This window comes from Neodiprion virginianus, chromosome 4 (genome assembly GCF_021901495.1).
Source record: "Neodiprion virginianus isolate iyNeoVirg1 chromosome 4, iyNeoVirg1.1, whole genome shotgun sequence".
Lineage (NCBI taxonomy): Eukaryota > Metazoa > Arthropoda > Insecta > Hymenoptera > Diprionidae > Neodiprion > Neodiprion virginianus.
In genome coordinates this window covers 13307774-13333113 of record NC_060880.1, presented here as the reverse complement: position 1 = coordinate 13333113, position 25340 = coordinate 13307774, and the positions used below count along the sequence as shown (strand labels likewise).

Genomic DNA, 25340 nt, shown 5'->3' with positions numbered 1-25340 from the left:
TTCATTAAAATCGCGCAATTTAATGCAATTTCGCTCCTTGGACACATCGATCAAATACGTGATTACTTTGATCCTAATTTCTTCCACATAATTTCTATCTGCGAGACATGGTTACACACTCACATCCAACATGAACTCAAAAATATTAATAACTACTTTCTGCTACGAAATGATCGAGAAGGCCGTATGGGAGGTGGAGTCGCATGTTACGTGCATAAATCCCTAAAAGCTGAATTGCTCGCTATATCTCCTGGTAGTTTTCAAATTCACCTGAATACATGCTACTTGACATTCATCATCCCAACTCGCGTTCAGTTCTTCTTGCTTTTATTTACAGAAGACCACGAGCCAAGCTACTTCATGACTTTAGCGACACTTTAAACCGTTTTATCCATAATTATAATAACATCATTTTAACTGGCGATTTAAATTGCAATTTGCTCACAAACAACTTCGAAGGCAACTATTTACGCGAGTTCGCTTTCTCCTGAGCTCTACGTATCGTAAAATCAGAAGCCACCCACCATACTTCAACTTCGGACTCATGGATCGACGTATTCATGATTGATAGTGAAGATAAGATCCTCAATTTCTCCAAATCAGAAATGACATTCATTGCTGGTCACGGTTTACTATCCCTGTCATACAAACTTGAAGTTCCGAAATTACGACCTCAAATTTTATCTCTTCGTTGTCTTTCAAATTTCAATGAGCAGGAGTTTTCCTCATCTGTACACGCTATCCTAACAAATTGCGCGGTTCTGTCTTCAACCGATATCCACCCTGATATTTATCTCAATAAGCTAACCTCAGCTTTGTCTGAAGCACTTGATACTCATGCACCCAAAATCACTTTCCAAATTCGGAAACCTCCATCTCCATGGCTCACACAGGAACTTCGTGCAAGAATTAGAGGTCGCGGCGTAATGTTTAAGCAGGCAAAATGAGCGATGGTCTATTTAGTTTTGCGCTCTATCGAGAGTTTAGAGATATTCTAACCTTAGACCTGAGAAAAACGAAAAACCACTATCACATGGAGCACTTTCGGCAAATTAAAGATCCGAACAAACTATGGCGGCAATTAAGGTACATGGGTTTAGTCAGAAACAGTTATCCTTCACCTCTTCATTTTTTTTCCTCCGATGAACTCAGTGCCTACGATTCCTCCATCACAGCTGCTGTACCATCTTGCTCTCGCGAAGACTTTATAGCTCTAATCAGTCAAATTATGCAGCACACTCTGGTTTTCACGTTTAGTCCAATCACCTCTGAGTCAATATCCGAAGCCATCTCTACTGATTCTTCACACTCCCTCACAGCTGGTCCAGATAACGTTTCACTTTTCAGCATCCACTCTGTGCTTCAGGTAATACTTCCCTACATCGTCACATTATTCAATCTTTCGTTCTTTACCAAAATCTTCCCGCAAAATTGAAAACTAGCCTTCATACGTCCTCTCTTCAAAATCAAAACACCTAAGACTCCATCGGATACACGACCCACATCAAATCTCTCTGAGGTCTCTAAAATCATGGAATCAATCGTTCACAGCCAGATAACAAATTTTATAAATCAACATAATATCCTTGATCCTTTTCAGTCAGGATATTGTAAAGGCTTCAGCACACAAACAGCCCTCTTAAAAATCACCGACGACATACGACTGGGAATAGACAAAGGCGAGCTCACTTTGCTAGTCCTCGTTGATTTCAGTAAGGCCTTCGATACAACCTCTCACTCTCGCCTACCAGTCATGCTCAAAAGTTACATTGGTTTTTCTGACCCCGCTTCAGCTTGGATCCATTTTTATCTCACCGGTCGATCGCAGTCCGTTGTCCACGAGACTGGAAGTTGTTCGACCTGACTTCCAGTCACGAGCGGACTTCCTCAAGGCTCTGTCCTAGGTCCCCTTTTATTATCTTTTTTTATAAATGACATAGGAACCGATGTAAGGTATTCAAAGCACATGGTCTCCGCCGTTGACACCCAAATCTATCTTCGATGCCCTTCAAAGTCTCTCCACGAGGCTTTGGCTAGAGTCAGATACGATGTGGGTGTCATCTTCGACTTCGCCACAGAAAATAGATTATCTCTAAACTTGACCAAATCAAAATTCTTTTTATTTGGCAGCAATGCCTACACGAGACAATTCAATATCGAAAAACTTCCAGATATAGTGGTTAACGGTACTTCGCTTCCCTTCGTAACCCATGCAAGAAGCCTTGGTGTATTTTTGATGACACACTTGTCTTGGAACAAACACACTGCCCAAGTTTCCCAGAGAGTACACTCAACTCTTTTCAAACTAGAATACTATCGTAATTCACTTTCAGAAGAATTGAAAATCAAACTAAATACTACACCAATTTTTCCTGTGGTAGATCATTGTCTCTCGTCTACATCGATATCTCAGATGAACTAAACACCAAGCTACAACGACTCATTAATTTGTGCATCAGATTTATATTCAACCCACGACGTGACACCCATATCACACCCTATCGTCATCGCCTAGGGTGGCTGTCCGTCTCAAACCGACGACTTTACTTTTTATGAATTCAGATGTTCAAAATTCAGTTTTCATTCACTCCATCATATATCTGGGGATTGTTGCCTCATCAAAATCCAAACTTACGTACATCCATCAGACTCAACCAGGCATCTAAATATTTTCATATCCCTGTTCACCGAACTACTACCTACCACTCGTCGCTCCACTTGTCACGAGTGTATTTTTGGAATTCCCTGCCCAAACAAATAACCTCTTCACCCTCACTTGATATTTTTAAATTTCACCTTTTGTCTTACTTAAAACAATCTGAACTGCTCCTCTGAAACGTCATTTCATGTATAACTCCTAAAAATTGTCACAGAACACACAGTTCATAACAAATAAATAATGTAATTGATATCTCTTAAATGTATCTAAGTTTTCAGTACTAACCTCAATACCACGTATTAAAAATTTCGTTAATGCGTTCTTTTAGTACTTTCAGTACTTTAACTATCTTGTAATTCACGAGTACAGAGAGTGAGACTCGAACAAACGAATCAACTTCACGTGTATTTCCCTTTGCCTTTATTATTCTTTCTATATTTATATACCTATACATACATCTTGCCTGCTCGCTCTCTCTCTCTCTCTCTCTCTCTCTCTCTCTCTCTCTCTCTCTCTCTCTCTCTCTCTCTCCCCCTCTCCCTCTCCCTCTCCCTCTCCCTCTCCCTCTCCCTCTCCCTCTCCCACTCCCTCTCCCTCTCCCTCTCCCTCTCCCTCTCCCTCTCCCTCTCCCTCTCCCTCTCCCTCTCCCTCTCCCTCTCCCTCTCCCTCTCTACATTCTCTCTCTCTCTCTCTGTTACTAACCGTTACGCTTACAGCCTTCTTCCGACTTGTCGACTCTAACCCGAGCCTTACAATGACTCACACCTGCGACTGTTCTCAAAACTGAGCGCTAACTGATCCGCCCGGAGCTCCTCAATGTCTGCTGCCTTAAGGGCGTTGCCTATGCCTCGAAGAGCGCGCGTAAACAGAGACTCACGATTTTCCTTCTCATTTCCTCATTTTTGAAGATAATTAGGTTCTTAGGGGGTCATTTTGAAGGTAAAGGATAGATCTGTGTCGCCTTTTTTGCCGAATTTTCGATTTCGCTTTCAGATTTGCGTAAAACGTACTTGAAAGTACGTTATGTTTGAAGTGAAACACAGCGGACAGTGAATTTTTTTTCGCAATTCGGCGAAAAAGGCGACACAGATCTATTCTTTATCTTCAAAATGACTCCCTAAGAACCTAAGTATATTCAAAAATGAGGAAATGAGAAGGAAAATCACGAAGCATAAAACAGCAAATTTTTCGCGCAAAAGGCGGGCGGCTGCTAGCGCCACGACTGCGTTGGCGGGCGACCATGCGAATTACAGGCGAGGAGAGTAGACTCAACACCCCCCACTACAATTCCCCTCCTTCGAATCCTCGTCGCTCGGCACGTGGATAGTGTTCCGCGCTTTTATTTTTGCTTGTGTTTTTCCACAGTGTTTTTTATTATTTCGAATCAGTATTTATTCCCGCGATGGCTAAGAAGAGAGGGAATGTGTCTTTGGAGAAGAAGAAACGACCCGGCATAAAGATTTTGGCTAAATTTCAGGAAAAAATGAGGTAAATCGAATTATTTATATGATTGATGGTGCACCCTTTCTGACTTCGAGATTCAATCACTTGAGTACGAACAATCGCAGGGCTTTAATTTAAGAAGGTACTTTCAAGAGCCGATAGTGCTGTTCATAATAGCAGTATACATTCATTCTCTAGTTTTTTTATACATACGAAAATATAAACTAGAATGCATTGTGACGTGTGGTACTAGCCCGGTTTGCATTAGTCGCTAAAATATGTCATCAATTTGTTACGTGTTCAGGTTAAATGATCGAAATCACTATTCGGCAATTTGCATTAGTGTTTACACTTTGTCGATCATAAGGAATATTCTTATCACTTATTGTGACTACCTAAGTATCCAAGGTAAAGTTACAAGGTATCTGGCAGAATTTTCCATACAAAGTAAATACGGCGCGTACGTATTAGGCCACTAAAATACGCGCGTTTTGTTTTTAGAAATAAACTTGACGTAATTCTGGGGTAATCATACATGCACACATTACTTACAAATCAGCCACCTACAAAACTGTCATCAAATCAGATACTACTGCCAAGTATAATTTATTTAGAAACTAATGATGATTTTGATATACTATAACTAATGATGACAAAAAAAAAAAAATTGAAATCAAAATTGAAATTCTAAAAAAAAAAAAAACATAAATTTTGATAAAAAAAAAAAAACAATTGGAGTACGTGGTCCTGGCGGGCCCATGCTTATATTGCCGTTACAACATTGATATAGCTCGACTTGTATTTTCTTGTGCTTGTTTTAAAAAAGCCCGCCTTTACCACTATCTCCAATTTTTTTTTTTTCAATAAAAATTATTTTTTTTTTTCAATTTCAATTTTGATTTCAATTTTTTTTTTTGTCGTTATAGTATATCAAAATCATCATTAGCTTCTAAATAAATTATACTTGGCAGCAGTATCTGATTTGATGACAGTTTTGTAGGTGGCTGTTTTGTGGGTGGCTGTCAAATTAATATACTTGGCGAAAGGTTTTTGCAACAGAGGTGCTTTTTGGGGATATCAGTACTTTTTGTGGGATTTCGCTTGAACATTTAAAAATTATGCTCGCTCGCTGCGCTCGCTCGATAGATTTTTGGGATACAGAATTGATATTTGAGACAAAAATAATCGGTGGAAAAGCCAAGTTAGAGCTTTCTCATAATTACATGTATCAGGTCCAAGGTCTTCTACACATTACGAATAGGAAGTGGTGCTATTTTATAGTTTGGACGTCAAAGGGATTGATTTTTGATAAAATAAAACGTGACGATAAATTCTGGACCGAAAAAATGGAGAATAAATGAGCAGATTTCTTTTACTTTTGTTTGTAACCCGAAATCGTAGATTCTAGACGCGCCCGACAACGCTCGATCCGTGAACACCCTCAAATCATCGAAGCCCAGATAAGGCCGCGCGTAAGAAACAGTAAATTCACGACCGACAGACGACAAAACACTGTAATCTAAATATATGTACATATGTACATAAATATAATAGCTTTGTATATAGCTTACGTGCAATATTTCTGTGATTTATGTTTAGTTAGTTATATGTATTACTGTGCTAAAAATTTGCTAGTCATATCGTTATAATTATATATCTGATTATTCATTCCAGGAATACTTTCTACTTTCCGTACTACTTTCCATAGTTTGCGCTTTCTATAGAATTTATTTAGCCATATAATGTATACAATGCTCGATGCTTTGTTATATCAATTTTCTTTATTAAGATTACTGTCATGTTTCACTTATACTGTTTCAATTTAATTTCTATGAGATCCTTCTCATACAGATTTCGTGATTATGTTTATTAAGTTTAAACGAGTTCAATTTTACTTTTACCATTTTATATTATTTTTCATCATTTTGTATTTGTTTGGTGCAAACCCGATCATGGTTGGGAGGTAGGGACGGGTTAGGCGGGTCTCTGTTTGATAGCGACCTCCACGTGGTGAGACCTGGGAGATTGATGATATTTTCTTTGCTATATCATGAATTTGCTCACAGCTATTCGTTGCATTTTCAATTTAAAATGACCTGTGACGACGTCTGGCCGGTATTCGTAAATAGTTACGTATTATTTTCGAGACTGTATTAGGAACAGCTCTCAGCCGATCAAGCTATGCTTTGAGCTGCCTCAAGACAGTCCTGCAAATCGAACCTGACTATGAATACCGGCTATTAGACTATTACCAGTCACGTGATCGCATTGCGTAGAAATACGGACACCGGTGAATATAATTTTCGTTGAAATATGAAGAATGTATATCTATATCAACATACGTATAAGGAATTCTACGTCACGTCAATCAAAAAATGACCTCGTATTTTTTCAATCTGTTCATACTTTTTTTCACATGAAATAAAGGTAAAAAGAATCGACACGCGTTTTGGTGTTCGTCCGAATTATGTTTGTTTTCGAAAGTTACAAGACAATCATTCAATTTTGATCCAAAAGGAGCTCGGATATATCCGGTTCTATTCGACGTAAAGACATCATTTACAGTGCATTCGGAAGGTGAACGAATAAGCTTTCATAAAAAAAATGCAATGTTGAACATTATTGAAAATCCCAATTTTTATAAACAATTCAAATGTTTGACGATTTTTACCTCATTAATGACAAGTTTTCGAATTATAAAAAAAATAGTTTCGGGTTCCTTATTAAATTCTGTATTACTAGTAAATTTTTCAAGTGGAATCTGAAAGGAGTCTACTTTTTTTTTCTATTATTCATCAGGCGCTGCGTCGTGCCGAGCGCGATACACTGGGCTGTTTAAAAGTATTTGAGACCGAATTGCCCGTGAGGGGTGGTGGAGGCTAGCCGCGTCACCCGCCCCACTCCGGCGACAGCTCGGCTGCTCCGTCTCACTTGTTTCTTTACCCTCTCTCTCGCCACGGTTAACGCGGGAAGCGGAGTAGCCCGCGCTTTCTAGCTAGGCAACGCCCTTAAGCCTTAATGCTGATATTGAAAGTATCTAGTTGTGTAGTGTAGGAAACCGTCTTAGACTGAATGTTGATAAAACTAAAGCCATGGTTACTGGCAGCTCTAAATATGTAAACGCGGTCTGTGCAACGCAGCTCCCTCCTCTCAGTGTGGGGGGTCATCCTATTGAATTTGTAACTAGTTTTACGTATCTTGGGGTTATAATAGATAGAACACTGTCATGGATGGAACACATTACTGAAGTGTGTAAACGTAGCGCGTCTACTCTATATCGGTTAAGGATGACAACCTATGACGTGGATGTTGCGCTAAAGAGGCGCCTGGTCGCGTCTCTTCTCCTACCGATAAGTGACTACTGTGCACGAGCATTCACTTACCTCTCTGAAGGCCTAGATAGGAAAATTTCTGTTGCGCTCAAAAATTGTGTGCGCTATGTTTTTCGTCAAACGCGGTTTGTGCACATATCTGACTTTCGACGAAGGCTCAGCTGGCTCACCATGCGCGATCGCCGATTGCACATTATTGGTTGCATTTTCTATAAGGGCACACATGAAGGGATTCCTGGCCTATTCGACCGCTTTCAGCCAAGTCAGTATCCATCACGTCGTCGTGACCCGTTGCGAACTGACACTTTTGTCCTACCGTCGCGTCGGCTCGTACGGTGACGTATCAAAAGTCTTTTGCGTATGTTGGCGTTAACTTTTGGAATTCTTTGCCTCCGTCAATTACATCAGCGTTCACTTTGCCGGTGTTTCGTATTGGCCTGCTAGAATATCTGCGAGCGGAAGAGGCTGAGCGTGTGCGACGAGGGTGATGTTTGTGAAATTATTGAAATCGGCAGATGTATTGTATGATGTATGCTGTATGATGTATGATGAATGTTGTATGATGTATTAAGCGCGCAGAATGTGACAGCTCTCTCTGTATGTACGCTTTTCATTCGGTTTGTGTCTATTTTTATTTTTGTATTATTTTATATTATATTATTTTGGTATTGTTCACCAACCGTCATACTATTATATGTGTGTATAATTTTTTTTTTAATTCTCTCTCTCTCTCTCTCTCTCTCTCTCTCTCTCTGACGTGTTCTCGACGAGTCGACGTGTTCTGGGAGGCTCTGTGTTGTAACTACCTGCTTGCTTAATTGCTCACCGAATGTATTATCAGAAGTGGACCAGTGGATAAAGGATGCCGTTTTTTCTTTGTGTCCGAAGGTCTGTATTTTAGCCCGCTCTGTGTTAATGTTGCTTGCGAGTTTCTTTTCAAAATTTTCTTGTTCGTTCGGCAATACGGCAAATCGTTAGGTTGTCACTGCACTGCTCGTTTGCGTATCTCAACAGTATCCTCGTGGTTTCACCAGTATTATTGTGGACTTTGAACCCTCGCACTTATAAATCCCTGTTATCGGTCTGTTAAAATAACTGTTCGTGCGCGTCTTTCCGCTCTCTCTCTAATCCGTGTGTTTGGCACCTGTACCCTTTTCCGCTCGACTGAATCCGAGCTCAGCTGAGCTACTCTGCCTTTGACCTATCGATACATCCACAAATATATCAGACGACATGCTAAAATCCAACTGTTGCCGATCACCAGATTATGCAAGGGATGCATAAGAGAAGTGAAGGCTCCCATCTATTGTTATAAATGTGCCTGCAATTTTCGCCTCAACTGCGCTCAGATGAGCAAGGTACTCAAGTCAAACGATAGGTCTGCTGTAAGGTGCAAGTACTGTACAGCCACTTCTACTCTCGCAGTCCCTGTCGCCGCTATGGTAGCTGCTGCTACCGATACCAACATGGCTGCTACCTCTGCTGACAATGAGTCTTCTTTCCCTCCCATCGCTACAAACCCCATCTTGCTCCTCGTTCCCACCGCTTCTGCTACTGCTGCTCCCTCGATTATGACTGCTATTCCTACCGATGCTACTATCTCTGCTCCAGCTAGAACTACCTCTGCTTTCAATGCTTTACTGTCCTGTGGATCTGATGTAGGTAACTTTCAAGACAACAGCACAGCCAGTGCTGCCCGCTCCATCGTTCAGCATGGACACCATTCTTGCAGCGATTCAAGCTAGCTCGACTCAATTGAACCGTCAAATCGATGGGCTTCTGACTTTGCCAGCCACGGTCGATGCTCTCTATGCTTTGTTTAACACGCTGCCTCGATCAACGATGGAACTCCTAGCTGAACTCACCGCCAAGGTTGACGCTCTTTTTACCCAGAATCAGCTGCTCTCGGCAAGGGCTGATGAGCTCGCCGAGGCTCGAGACGCTCAAGCCGCTGAGCTATCCCTGCTCGAAGATAAGGTCAAGGCGTTGGAACGAACTGCTTTGAGTCGTAATTTGGTACTAGTGGATGTTCCCAAATTGGCAAATGAAGAGCTACCTGCCATATACCGTACTATTATGGATCTACTATTGGTCACAGTCCAGAACTCGGAGGTCGCTGAAATTAATCGCATGAGAAGCACCAGAGCTACGAACAAACCGCCCCTGATATTCGTGCGACTGCAATCGGTTAACTGCCGAAATCGCATTCTATCCGTTAAACATACCCGGGGCCACATTTACGCGGACGAGCTTGGGCTCGCTGCGGAGCATCCTCGTACTCCAATTTTTGCTAACGAACGCCTATCCGCAGAACTAAACAAACTGCTAGCTAAAGCGCGAGCGCGGGCCAGGGAGTGTGGGTTCAGTTATGTCTGGGTCCATAATAGCTCTATCGTAGCTCAGCGTGATACGGCATCAAAACCTTTAATAATTCAATCTGAAGTGGATCTGAGCCTTCTAACACCTGCAGCCTTACTACCGACAGCTATCCCAAGTATTGCGGCCGCCGATGTATCCATCAACTCTACAAGTTCTGCTCAACATGTCCTCGGAATAGCTAGTTTCAATTTAAACTCATTCTTAGGGCATATAAACCAGCTAAGACTATTTTTTGCCAATACATTTTTTTCATATCATAGCAATTACCGAGGCATGGTAAAATGCTAAAATTCCCTACGAAGCTATTGCTGTCAGTGGATATTGGTTTCTGCAAAATGATAGATTTGGAAAACTGGAGGAAGCGTTGGAATATACATTCATGAATCATTAAGCTGTAAGATTCTGGAGTCCATCCCCGTCTTATTTTCTAACTCCCTCAAATTTCTTATAGTCGAAGTTAAATCGCAGCGTAGAAAAATTCTATTCTTCACGATCTATCGCTGAGCAAAAGGTATCTTGCTAGATAATTTTTTGAATAAACTTACAAGCCACTCTCATGATTATAAAAATGTAATTATAACAGGTGACCTAAATTGTAATATAAATACACATAGTTTTGAGACAAATTACCTCCGGGAGCTTATATTAATGCAATCGCTTTTTCTCATTCCGCATGGCAATACTCATCATACCGTTCATTCCGATACGTGGCTTGATGTAGCAATCATTGACTCTGCTGACAGTCTGCGGTTTCGCGCCAAATCTTCAGTGCCCTTCATTGCAGGTCATGATCAGCTGAAGACACAGGCACCATTAGTCACAAGGCAAATTGGTAAGCCACCCATTGGTTGGTTTACGCCTGAAATCAAATCCCGTATTTGGGCTCGAAATAACTTGTATGCGTCGGCAAAACGCTTAAATTCCAGTGTGTTTTTTCCACTATCGGGCCTTACGTAGTGCTATAAAGTCCGAAATAAATGGTGCCAAAAATGCATCCATTGAGGACTGTTTAACTAATCTTTTAAACCCTTTCAGTATCTGGGCTGAACTCAAACGCCTTTTTGGTGACGAGAGTAAATTAACGCCTCCGCTCCATCATTTCTCTGTTGACCAGCTCAATCGGTATTATTCTTCAGTGGCAAGTACTCATCCCAGCTGCTCCTTAGCTGAACCGTCTCACATTCTAGAAGTCCAACAGTCTAACGTTGATTCTCAATTCCTCTTCTCAATCAAGTTTCCAAGGTACTTTCATCTCTTTATCTCAATTGGTGCAGGCGCGTGGGAAAAGCCCTGATTGTATCAAACTCGTCTACATCAGGGAATTGTTACCTGAATTGTCACCACCTATCACTGCCCTCTTCAACACCTCTTTACAAGCCAGCTCCTTTCCGACTATGTGGAAAACCGCGTACGTTGTCCCACTCAGCAATTCCTATCTATCCACCATTGAATCTGATACTTTCCCAATAGCTAATTTCTGTCATCTTGCCAAAGTCTTTGAAAGAGTGGTATCGATCCAAGTCACCGACTACCTTGAGAATGCCAATATCTCGGACCCAGCTCAGGCTGGCCTCCGCAAGCATCATACGCGGACAACTGTGCTTGAAGTGCCCGATGATGTCAGAAAAACCATTAATAACAGGTGCATTACTATTCTATTGCTTTTCGATTTCAGTAAGGCATTCGATAATATACACCATAGGTTACTCCTGTCCAAGCTCAAAGGTTATGGTTTTTCAAACAATGCGATCACATGGTTCCACTCGTGCTTAACTGGTAGAACGCAGGCAATGAAAGGTGTTTCAGGTGAGCCCTCCAATTTCCTAACCAACTTGTCTGGAGTGCCTCAAGGCTCTGTTCTCGGACCCCTACTTTTTCTCATATTCGTCAATGACATTGGCTCGGGATTGAGGCACGCCGGACATGTTCTTTTCGCAGCAGACTTGCAAATATATCTGCATGCCCCACCCAGCGGTATCCTTCAGGCAATTGCTAAAACTAATTGTGACGCTCAGGTCGTTGCTGATTGGGTCTTGAGAAATGACCTGAAATTAAATGTTGGAAGGACTATAGCAATAGTCTTGGCAAGTTTTCTGTACACTGAGCAACTAAAGCGCCAAAATCTTCTACCCATTCTCATTAATCAACAGCCTGTACGCTATGTTGACTAGGTTCGTAATTTAGAGGTCCACACAGCATCCGATCTTACGTGGAATCGGCATGTGGTACAAGTGGCTAAGAAAATTTATGCAACACTGCCCAGGCGCAAGCATCGCAGCGATGTTCCTTCGCTTCGTGTGAAAGCCATGATTGTCCGAGAATTAATTTTACCTCATATTGACTACTACAGCTTAGCATACCACGATACCACAAGTTATTTGAATCTCAAACTTCAGCGACTAGTCAATTGCGCAGTCAGATTCGTTTTCAACTTGAGAAGGGATGTGCATATTACATCTTATCAAACTAGATTACGGCAGCTGTCAGTTGTTGATCGTCGGCTATACTTTCTCGGCTCAGTCTTATATCAACTTATTGCAACGTCCTCGCCCTCGTATTTGCGGTAAGTATGCCCTGAAGTGACCTCCGTCTTCTAGGTTCTGCAGATCGGGGCCCACCACTAGTCGTTTCTCCTGCCAGAACGGCTGTATATCAAAACTCTTTTTGCCCGTATCCGCGGTTTATTTCTGGAATAGTCTGCCGTTATCTATAAAAAATTCCCCGTATATTGATAGTTTTTTGATTATCTTTTAACAGCGGAGGCTAGCTCCCACACGGGAATCAGATCCAGGTTATAATTACAACTTTCATGTAAACTGTTCTTATTTTATCCACATTGTTCTTATTCTTATTATTATTCTGTGTATTATCCATTTATAGCATTCTTTGTTACATATTAAGTCATTTTCATTTGAATTTCCTTGTTATGTTGAAATGCATTTCCCAGTGGACTAGGCCCGTATGAAAATCATACATTGCAATCATTTAGTGTTCAAGTCTATACGCTTTTACTGTACCCTAATTGTGAACCAATTTAATCACACCATTCTGTTACTACCTTATGCATGTATAATATTTGTATCCATGTATTCACTTCTTTTGTATTTCGGCTTGCCTCAAGGCCTTGTTAGTGTAATGCATAATAAACACACATATCTATCTATCTACCTATCTCTTTCTCTCTCTCTCCCCTTCTCTGGATGGTAATGCTTAACAGTTAACGGGTTCTGGGAGGCTCCGCGTTTTTGATAAAATTTTATCTGAACTGTAACTGAATTGTTATTAAAAGTATAACAGTGGGTAGAGCATGTTCATATGCCCTGATTTCTGTGTTACTAACTGCCCTGTGTGGATATTCCTTGCGATTATTCTTTCGTCACTTCTCGGCATCACGGCAAACTGTAAGACTATTACTGCGCCATTCGTCAACGCATCTTGATAGATTTACGCGTGTGTTATCTGTCACGAGTTTTCATGCTTGTATGTATTCGTATTCTGTTGGTTTCCTGTTTCAACCGTTCTAGCTTTAAACGTACTGTTACAAAGGGTGAAATCACCCGTTTAGCCCCCTGTTTAATGATCTAGTAGTTATCATAGATAAAAGACGTATATAAACCTCTTATGTCTTTCAAAAGAATAAGGTTGCTGCGTCAACCAACATTATTGTAAAAACAGTCTTGTTTCAGACTTTAAACGAGAAACACATATTACGCAACTGAAGCTTTTTTACAACATTTTATTCACGCTCTTTTGACTTGACTTGATAATTAAACTCGCGGATCCATATTTATTTCCGTAACGTCAAAGAACGTTACAATACGTTTAAGTGCTACTTCAATTACGGCTTAGCTCTGACTCATAGTGTGAGTGGATATTGTGTGTGAGAATAATAGATGGCCTACTATAATCCCATGATGCTCCTACTACCTATGAGCTTCCCTGTGTATGCTGCCTGACTGCTGTGATCTCTTGCTTCATCTCTATGACGTCTATTGAAAATATTATGGCAGTAACAAAGTGTATGAGTTGTCAGCTTGGAATTGTTTACGATTCGAGTGTTTGTAATGAATGCTGGATATTTCATCATCGTAGTTGCGTGAAGCAATACCTGATGCGAAAATCACCTGACAGTTGATGCTTGAAATTGTTAGATGACACCCCGTATGGCACTGTCATTTGACTCAACGTGGACTTAATTATGGATTCGCGCAGCCTGGGCAGTCCTTAATGCTTTCGTGTGAGCTCACTCTGGTTAGAGCACTCATACTGTCTTATTTTGACTACGTTTAGGACTATATGGTTGACTTTCAGAGGAGCTTGTAACGAAGCTCGGTAGAAGTATGAATGCTGACATACGCTTATAGGATAGAGTATCTAACTCTCTCTTTACTCGCGTCCATTTCACGTATTGGCGAACCATCCTATCTCGTGATATATAGGTCCAAGTTCAGATCCCAAGATCGGCCTGGTACGAAGCGCGCCCCGTTTCTTGATCTCTTAATTCCTAAAGCAAGTCTTAATTATTTAAGAGACTCGTTTTTCATATCTGTTTGCGGTCTGCGTCAGAAAATTGTACCAGCGACCTTGCTTTAAGCAGCATCTGTACGAGCACCTGTTCGATAAGCTCGAGCGTGAAAAAGGTTAATAAGTCATATGCGTAACAAAGATATCAAACCCCCTTACAGGTCAACTATCATTCATTTCTTTTTTGTTACTCTTCTTCTTGTTTTTCTATTTCTGTTTTGTTTTCCTTATATGTTATTAATTAAATTACTTTCAGTACTATTATTAATACTATTCATCTTATGCCTTTGTACAACGCAATATAATAAGTGTAGAATATATCTACTAGCATATGTAAATAATCACCTTGATGTATATTTTTCGTATAAAGCGTAGGCTATACGGGAACTTTAGTCCTGAGACTCCTGGATTCTTAGCTTTTATTAAATAAACTCTGAACTCTGAACTCTCTCTCTCTCTTTCTCCATGTGAGAGTGGTTGTGTTCACCCCAGGTGCGAGGTTATCGTGTGTTTTTTGACGCTTTTATTAGGTTTTGTCCTGTAAGGAGTTCTCTTCGGAGTATCATTGTACCTTTTGCTGCTTTGACCACAGTTTATTCCTAATAGCTCTGATGTGTGTGTTTCAATTATTATTTTGAGATGCTATTCTGTAACTGCCAAATGCTTTAAGTGACTCAGTTGAGTTTTTGGCCGCTAGAGCGTTTGCCATTTATGATGGTCATGTGAGCTAGTCTTTTTTTTGTTTGTTGGCACATTACGTATAAACATAGTACTGTTGGTGTGATGGTGTTCATATTGTTATTACCTCAGCTGCTCTAATAATATCCAACTCGCCTAAATATCTACCTATACTCATTTTACTATTACGTAACGTTGTGGTCTTGGCAGCGGCTTTCTGTTGGAATCAAACATTGGCTGTCAGGGTGTTTGTGCAAAGTTTTTTGTACGAACTATGTTAAAAAAGCATCTGGGTTTTTGATCAGAACTTACACCCGGTGCATTTCAGTTTACGTGTACTGTTGGCAGCCCTTGTTCACCAGGGCAGGCTATGTAGGAGTCAGGTACTTCAGCTACCTCAGTTACCAATCTGTCCGGTTTCGGTGTACATCAAGGACTGGGTAGAGAACGTGTTTTTGGCGGTCCGCCTGTTTCAATTGTCTCACTAGCTAATAAATACCATTCAATTTTAGAAGCGGAAAAAGTATCCTCGAAAGACTTGAGGATTTCAACGATGTTGAAAAGATGCTTGCTTACTCTGTACAAAAGCTTGATGGTGTTGCTTTAGTTACATTGCAGCTGCTATCAAAGATTGACGAGCGGACGCGTTCTAATGCTGCGTTGGGTGCCCGCTATCAAACTCTTGAAGAACGCGCTGAGGTGGTTAAGAGCATGCTATCAGGCTTGACTGAATGCTTGCCAACATCGCTTTAAATATGTTTGGGGCGGCCGGGAGGGGTACTGTATATGTATATTAAGGAGAGTAAAGGAGCGAGGCCATTGCGTATACGTACTCTTGTGGATCTGTCTGATACTCAGCTCCTTGCTCCTTTGTGACGCGCGCAACTGAATCGAGATTTGTATAATCAGAGTTGCAGTCCTGCCTCAGCATTGGAGCCCACATCTGCGCCTAGCGTTGTTGGTTTCTTGCTGTCAGTATCAAGAACGCTATCTGTTACTCTAGCTACTTGACTCAATGCATTTGTTCGAGACTCTGACTGCTTAACGATCTGTCATGCGAATGTTCAATCGCTTGTTCCACATTTTGATGAATTTCTCTGTTACTTTTCTGACAATTTTACCATGCTGTAGCAGTCTCTGAATATTTCCTTCATGATGGTGTTCCTGATGAAGTTGTTGGAATTCAAGATTATATCCTTTTCGGAATAATAGATTTGGAAAGGCCGGAGGTAAGGTTGTGGTATATGTGATTAAAAGTGTAAGTGCGCGGTTAATTTTACCCACGCCTAATCTCTATTGCCATAAGCCTGAATATCTAATTCTGGAGATTATCGTACCGAAAGCTTCTGAACTTAGCTTTGCGGTCATCTATCGGCCCCCAAAAATTTATTTTTTCATCAGAGTTTGAGGATGCTTCTATGAAACTAGCTCAGGCGTACAAGAATCTTTTCATTGTAGGAGATTTAAACGCTCACCTTAACTCTGACTCGTTTGACTCCCGTCAACTCTTGAGTATTTTTCATTCTGATGGCCTTCATGTTCTCCCGTATGGTGCGACTCATTACACTACGCACTCACATACCTGGTTAAACCTTTGTGTTGCTGACGATATCGCCAAAGTTCTAGCCAAAGGGCAATCTGGTACCCCCTGTCTATCAGGCTATGAGCTTTTTTATATTGAATTCTTGTGGTTGATAACAACTCTCATATTTCCTCACCACGACTATTGTTCAGTAGTCTGTAATAACCTAACCGGTGTACTCGATATTAGGCTTCAACGACTTATTAACACCTGTATTAGATTTGTCTCAGGTGTTACGAGGAATGAGCACGTTACAGGATATCGTCTTAAGGTAGGTTGGCTAAATCAGCGAAATAGGATGTTATTCTTAACCGGCTTTTATCTTTTTACTATTTTACGCTCTGGTAGACCATATCGTATCTGGATGATATGTTTCAACCAGCTGAGGTGCGGTCGCAACGTATTATTGCTAATCTGGGGACTACTGTTAGGCTTTGGATTCTTCTTTGCCGTACTGTTTTAGTTTTCAAAAGTCCTTTATAGTTACAACCTGGCTCCGTCGTTAATTTTTCGAATTTACCAGTAGTTCAAAAATTATATACGTTTCACTTTATAGTTACAACCTGCTACTTATGGAATTCGCTTTCATCGGGTATTGTTGACAATGACAGGTTCAACTTGACATTCAACGCGAAGCTTTTCACGTATTACTTAAATCTAGAACAGCAAAGATTTAATTTTCTACAGTAGTTGTATACCTTCATGTTATTATATTTATCGTATTTATTGCTCCTACTTTATGCGTTCCCTCTGCTATCTCAAGAGATGATTTTGGCCCTGGTTACGTTCGTTTATTTATTTACTTAATTGATCTTATTGTTACTTTGACCTACTTTTTTCTCTCTCGACTTGGTTTTGTCTATTTAATTTTTCACTTCTCCATTTATTTTCCAACTTGTTCTTTTGTTTATGTGTTTATTAATTTTATTTTTATTTATTGCTCATTTTTGTTTCACCTTATTTAATTTTGTCAATTTTCATAATATCTTTATATTCTTTTTAACTTGAGTTTCAATTTTTGTTGATGATATTGTTAAATTGTACTCCTGTTCACATTCAGTTCAATCATTTTCCTCTGCCTTAACTGATCTTATTGTTACTTTTATCTATTCTCTTTCTATGTTCACTTTTTTTTATTTATTTGCGTCCATCTATCCATCCATTAACCCATCTATGCATCAGTATATTCATTCAATTATTAATCTATTTATGTTCCAAGTTTTTTTGTTATTTTCTTATTAATGTATTTTATCTGTATTTACTGCTTCATTTATCCCTCACCCCGTTTTATGCCCCGCCCCCCCTCCCAAACCGATGCAATCTAGTTTGGCTCGGGCAGCCTCATCAAAAGGCTTTCCTCCGACATTGCACCTGACATCTTCCTGAACAACACTCTTGTGCATGTCACTGAAACGTTGAAGATCCTGGATGTTACACTTGACTCGACGTTAAGTTTTAGAACTGAATGCAGGACAATCACAAAAAAGTGTACAGCTTCCCTCTATCGTGTTTGCCGATGCCGGCGGTCCTTAACGCTTTCGTGTAAGCTCACTCTGGTTAAAGCATTCATACTGCCTTATTTTGACTACAGTGCAGGATTATATTGTAACGAAGCTCGGTAGAAGTATGAACGCTGCCATACGGTTTGTGATGGGCGTCCGTAAAAGCAATCACATTTCCATTTCGTACATGAAGCTGAACCTCCTGCCCTACGTTTATAGGATAGAGTATCTAACTTTCTCTCTCCTCGCGTCGGACTTACGGGTGGGCCTACTATCCTATCTCGTGAGTAGGTCTAAGATCAGGGCCCCTGATCGGCCTGGTATGAAGCGCGGCTCGTGTCTTGATCTTATTCCTAAGGCTAGTCTTAATTATTTAAGAGACTCCTTTTGTATCGGAAGCGCTGAAATGTGGAATAAGCTTCAGGACTGTGTCAGAGTACCAGCAAACCAGTTTTAAGCAGCATTTGTACAATTACCTGTTCGATAGGCTCAAGCGTGAGAAAGGGTAATAAGTCACGCGCGTAGCAAAGATGTTAAGCCCCTTTTCTGCAGTAGCTATTAGTTCTCTCTCTCTCTCTCTCTCTCTCTCTCCTCTCTCTCTCTCTCTCTCTCTCTCTCTCTCTCTCTCTCTCTCTCTCTCTCTCTCTCTCTCTCTCTCTCTCTCTCTCTCTCTCTCTCTCTCTCTCTCTCTCTCTCTCTCTCTCTCTCTCTCTCTCTCTCTCTCTCTCTCTCTCTCTCTCTCTCTCTCTCTCTCTCTCTCTCTCTCTCTCTCTCTCTCTCTCTCTCTCTCTCTCTCTCTCTCTCTCTCTCTCTCTCTCTCCCTCTCCCTCTCCCTCTCCCTCTCCCTCTCCCTCTCCCTCTTCTTCTCCCTCTCCCTCTCCCTCTCCCTCTCCCTCTCCCTCTTCTTCTCCCTCTCCCTCTCCCTCTCCCTCTTCCTCTCCCTCTCCCTCTCCCTCTCTTTTTCTCTCTTTCTCACACGGCTCGGTGCACAGACTGCGCAATCTGTCTCTATAAATCCACAAAAATAGTTTGCTAATTATGTTACCTTCCAGTTAGAGGTTTGGTTTGATGGAAGTGCCGATATCCATTCATCAATCGTACTCTTGATATAAGAGGCGTTGCTAGTACTGGTCAGGATTTGAATAAACTCAATGTTGACTGGCGCAATACCTTTATTTGTATCATTGCCATAATACGCCATTAGGTTTTCAACGTTTTCAAAACCTTCCGCTACCACGAATCTAGTAGTGCAAAAAAGTAAAATGTCAGATTTGAAGAGACATATTTTCAGTAAAATAAAAAATATAATATTAATGAAAACGGGAAAATGTGTCACGTGCTTTGTGATGTTGTCGTTACGTAACACCCACGTATCTATGCGTTCTCGGAATTTAGAGAGCAGGCCGACGTTATCAGCAAGACCAAAGGTATAGATTAAAGAACCTATGGGATTATCAGTCAGATCTTCGTCCTCGAACAAGTAAGGGACCCCATTTATGTAGAAACCATCTACTCCTTTATCTAACCAGAAATCAAGAATGTCCTGTAACACAAAATTTCATCATTTAAACTTGCCAGTTGAGATATGTTTCAAATTACTTGAAAACTCATAGCTCTCAACAGCGCCGTGCCTAGCTCTTGGGGTGCCTGGGGCAGGCTGACGAAAACCGCCTTTTTCCATACAAATATACGTATATATCAGGAATTCCACGTGGACGCAACTAGCGTCTGACCCTCACCATATTGAATTTTTACAGCAATTGTCTCTACTCTGAAACACGAACCTCTATTCCTTTAGATTTTTTATTCGACTGGTTGATTTTTTATATATATTTAGAGTGATTTTGACAAAGACCTTCAAAAAATTGTCTAAAACTGTATTTTCTTTTCCAAATATTTCAAAACCGCGCCCATGATGTGCCGATTGTCTTTTTTTTTTTTATTTTTTCTTCAGCACTTTTTATTTCATTGATCGACTAGAAGATTGTTTAAACGGTTTGAAATTTACCGAAAAACGCTCAAAACTTCCATTTCTCACATAGAATATTTCTAGACGAGTTCCAATGTGGAGCGATTTTGTTCTATTTTTTTTTGGTACATTTAATTTTTTTTTCATCAACTTCATAATGAAACCGGTCTAGAAATGTTCTAAGCGAAAAATAGAAGTATCGAAAATTCCAGGGAATTTTCAACAGCATAAAATGTACTTGAAATTTTTTTTTTCAATTGGCATATCTTAGACCCAATCTTAGCATACTTTGAAAAAAAAAAATCGGGAATTTTGAAAAAGGCCCTGTTCAAAATCACTCAACATTTATGAATAATTAACCAGTTGAAAAAAAATTCGGAATAACGTTTCAGAATTGACTATCAAGTCTCACCTGTTGTAGAAATTTAGGGTGTGAACCACCCCACACCAAGTAAGTGACTCATATTACAGTACTGCTTCATTTCATTGTATATAATTTATAACATTTCACAATTTCATAAAAATCGATCAATTCCAACTTCAAAATGTATTTTATTGTTAATGTATTTTCAAAGTTTATTATAGATGCTAAATTTTATGATTTTCTGAAAAAAAAAATTCACCCAAATACCATCTTCGCGGCACGGTGCCTGGGGCGGCTACTCCTTTACCCCACCCCTAGGCACGGCACTGGCTCTGAAAACCAGTTTTACAAAAAGCATTGGATGTATCAATTATACTAGAATTAGTCTTCACTTTAGTGCAGGTGAGGAGACCGTTAAATAGAAATGCGAATTGACTGCACAGGTTCTACACTGTGTAGTACGGGTATACTAGCACAAAACGGTAATAAAATTTCGTGAAGGGTAACCGACAAGAGAGGCATCATAGTTTCATGCGAGACTGCGGAACGGGGCGATTTGTTTTCAAATTCCTAGCACGTCAAGCAGCACCTGAACGGCAGCCCGCGAAAAATGTAAGACAGGTCGTGACTTTCTGACGTCGAATGGGCAAGCTGAGATTTGAATTTACAATTAGTCCAGCTACATCTGAGCATGGTTTTTTACAGTTTTTTTTACCTCTGCGTGAATGCGAGTATTTCTATTAAGATAAGATATACACCTAGGAGCCGAAAAAAAGGTCATTTTTGTGAATTTTTTCAAGAAAAACTATTTCAAATTTCGGATTGGGGTTTTAAGTATCTAAAAGTATATACTAGGGTGGTTTTGTTTTAGCTTTTTTTTTTCTTACCTACCTTCGAAAAAGTTAGTTTTGAGCCTCAAACAAAGCCTCGTGAAACCGGAGCACGGTGGCTTTATTCTAAAAGGTGACGCATCCGGTTTGAATTTTTCCCATTTAATTAACACAGGATGAGGGCTATGCAAACATTCTAACCGGGATATCTCGGAAACTATGCAAGTGACGGAGCCGTTTTTTTTTCATTTTGTAGGTAATAAAATTTTCTATAAAAAAAGTCTATACTACTATACAGCTAAATATTCATCTTGTAGTCGATACGAACGTTCAAAGTTAAGTTAATCGAATAAATGAATAAAGATACTTGTTACCGTTCGGCAAAAAGGCGATTTTGGTAGTGAAAGGGCCTATAACTTTTTTTTATAAAATTTTCTATAAAAAAGGTCGATACTACTACACAGCTAATATATATATATAAGCGTTTACTTTTAAGCTATAAGCGTGGTTCTTATAACTTGAGAGGGTTGCGGAAATAATAATTCCGGAGTCCCAACGACTTGGGTTGATGTAGAAACGATACTATAACATTATATTACCACCGATCACAAATAATTACATAAATAATAACATAAATAATTATAACACTTATAGTTACCTAAATCAACAACAATGTCGGTTTCGATGAACGAGAATACCGGCTTAGTTAATAATAATGACAATGAACAATTTACAATAAACAATATATATTGCGGAGCATTCGCTATAACGCTAGTGGATGTCCCCAGCGCCTGTAACCCACGCCTTTCTCTCCCGAGGCGAGGGCTCCGCGGTGTTCACTATTAGTTCCCCTTTCCGTAACCCGTTCGGCGTGTTTATTGTTTCCGCGGATAAGTTTGGATGATCAGGCCACAAACTTACACACACACACATATATATATGTATATAGATATATTAGCTGTACAGTAATATCGACCTTTTTTATAGAAAATTTTATTACCTACAAAATGAAAAAGAAAAAGGCTCCGTAACTTGCATAGTTTCCGAGATATCCCGGTTAGAGTGTTTGCATCCCCCTCATCCTGTGTTAATCAAATGTGAAAAATTCAAACCGGTTGCGTCACGTTTTAGAATTAAGCCACCGTGCTCCGGTTTCGCGAGGCTTTGTTTGAGGCTCAAAACTAACTTTTTCGAAGATGGGTAAAAAAAAAAAGTTAAAAAAAATACCACTCTAGTATATACATTCAAAAATATGTTTAATTTTCTTTATTTAAAAATATCAAAAATATACAAGGATATTGTACGATCCTGCGAGCGTCGTAACAAAATCTGCGTATATGGTACCCACTCGCGCTTCTTCAAAAATCATCTGAAAACAAAAAAACCAAAAAGATTATCAAATTAGATACTACATTTAATCTAGTACTTGTCATAGCCGATTTTATAAATATCGATTTATGATAAAACGGTGGGCGTTTGAACATGAATAATGATTTTTTGGCCAAAAATTAGTTATTATTTTGCCTATAAAACAAATACTAAGTGACGAAAAAAAAATCCTATCACAAGTACTAGATAATGGTGTATAGAATAACCACAAAAAACTTCAAGGCAGTCGGTTCATTGGTTTTCGAGAAATTTTAGGTACCGATTTGAAAAACGTGGTTTTGAGAAAAACACGTTTGAAAATTTGAGAATGAATATATCATGAAATTTGTCAACTTACATGGAATCATCAATACCAAGCCCATAGTGTAGGTCTTCTACGGTCGACGGAATGTTCATAGCTTCTGAATTTTGTTGTCGGCGCCGTAGTCGACCTTCTTTTGTTTGTTCTTGCGCTTGCGGCTCGGCTTTCGCTATGTGAGTTTCGTCTCTTCGCACAGCGTACAAGTGCGCTCCTGATCCAACTGATATTCCTAACACGTTCATAACTTCCAATAATGAGGTGACACCATTGTTGAACGTGCATGTTGCAAAAAATGCAGCAATGTTAGCGATTTTGGCCCCGCTGTTCATCGTTTTGGGAGCTATCTTCCAAATGAGTTGGTTAAGGCTCTCATTGCTGTTTTGGGTGTATCCGCCAACACAGCGTTCTAACAATTTGGCTTTGCTGAGGTCGTCGTATATTGGTTTGATGACATCTAACACCATTTTTGGCAATGAAGAATAATCGTGACGGAAAATTTTCAGATCTTTTTTGACTTTCGCTTGTTGCCACTTGCACCACGATTCGGGGCCTTCGGGACAGAAATAATGTTGAGGCTTGCTGTCTGTTGAGCCGTAATAGTAGAATGTTGCCCATATTGCTTTTTTCATGTCATCCTTCGAGTTACAGTTTCTGCGAATAGCTGAACCATAGTAAATGCTCAGTTTATTAGTAAGCTTTGCCGTCAATTTGTTTTTGCCGCCGATTCCAGGATTGTTTTTCCTGCATCCGCGAAGACGGGTTCCCATTCGCTTTTGAACGTGTCCCACGCATTGGTTTTTTTACAATTTCAATCTCATCACCATACAGTTTTGCGTTTAATATTCCCGTGTACGTCATAGAGTCGCCATCCCCTACATAATTAGTGTACATAACTCCATGCTTTTCGACAGATCTGGAAAATAATTCTTTCATGGCGTCTACTTCCATTTTGCCTGACGATCCTTCATGATTGGCCTGACAATTTTCATCGTGATTATATTTCCATTCCTCGTATTGCTCGGTATTTTTGTGTTTATTCCAATAGTTACATTCAGCACAATAAAAAGATTTTACAAGAATATCAACGACTTTTCCTGTAAACTGACCAAGGAAAACCGCAACTCCATATAATGAGGTGAAACCACGTTTTCGCCACGTACCATCTCCTGAAACGGTTAGTTTTGTTACATGAGCACTCGAATTTTCTCGTGTTATTTCCTGTTGTTCTTGTTTTACAGCTTGTTTTAACATCAATTGAACAATACATGAAGCAGCAGAATGAATGTTATCAATTATCATATTATACGCCGTTTGTTGAAGCGGAGGCGGTGAATCCATGAGTCTACAAAATTTTATAGCTCCACGCAAACCAATCCCCAATAAACGCATAACAAAAAAAAACCTTGTATTTATTTCGTAAGCTGTGTTGATATACGGGCACGAGGGAATGAAAGTCGGTTTGAATGATGAACACGAGACTACAATTTTGAAACCGAGTCCGCGAGTGCTTTCTATAGAGAATCGAACATCGCTATCACACTTTCTGCATTTTACACATTCCGATAAGGCAGAAAACACAGTCCGAAAATTAAAAATTCGATATCCGGTGTTTGGATCTTCTGGTGCGGATGTCTCACGATCGGTCTTCAATTTTTTGGCACTGGAACTAATATTTTCGTCGGAAAGTTTTTTGGCACAATATCGATTTTTGGGTGGTATTTTCCTTTCACTTCGATTTTTGCGAAAAGATCCGGATCGATGAGCTTCTCGTGAACCTTTATTTTTTATATTCATTTTTCTCTGAATATTTATTCGCTAACAAAAATTCACTGTACCGCACAGTTGCACGAACGGCAAGCTACTGACGAAACGTATCTATTTCTGGTAATGACTAACAGTCACATGGTATTTCCGATGTACCTGGAGCCAAGCATGCCCAATTAATGTGTTTTTACACAATAGAATCATAAAACAGGTCTAGACACGAAGGGTCTTCGAATTAAGGGTTACTTGCCGCTACCTGCCTGTCGGCTCGGCGCGCGGCGCCGCAAAACCCGTTTCACTTTCTCAACTGTAACTAGCTGATTTATCAAAATATTAACTTATCGTTTTCACCAGATATTCTAGAGACCTCAAACTTCAAGAAAATGCAAAAAAAAAAAGAATTGATTTTTTCGACCATGTAGGTTTATATCTCCCCTTAAACGTCTTTAGACGGCTGTAAACACAGAATAGTGGTGACTCAATAACTGACCCAACCTTCCCTTGATCCACACAAGTTAATTACTTATGGGGACATGTCCGAAAGGGTATGGCGAGTTTGCTATAACTATCATTGTTATCAGTATGGAACAGAAAGGAACCTCTCCCCTATTTACTTCACCAGTC

The 25340-nt window shown here is 40.0% G+C and overlaps 1 protein-coding gene across 1 annotated transcript in view; it reads right to left on the bottom strand.

Annotated features, from left to right (window-relative positions):
* Positions 1-25340, bottom strand: part of LOC124302505 (maltase 1-like) — a 155501-nt gene that overhangs the window by 23381 nt on the left and 106780 nt on the right. The window contains exons 5-6 of the mRNA XM_046758747.1: positions 19440-19642; positions 19145-19340 (exon numbers count right to left, since the gene is read on the bottom strand). Of these exons, the coding sequence (XP_046614703.1) occupies positions 19145-19340; positions 19440-19642 (399 nt within the window). The remainder of the gene's footprint in view (positions 1-19144; positions 19341-19439; positions 19643-25340) is intronic.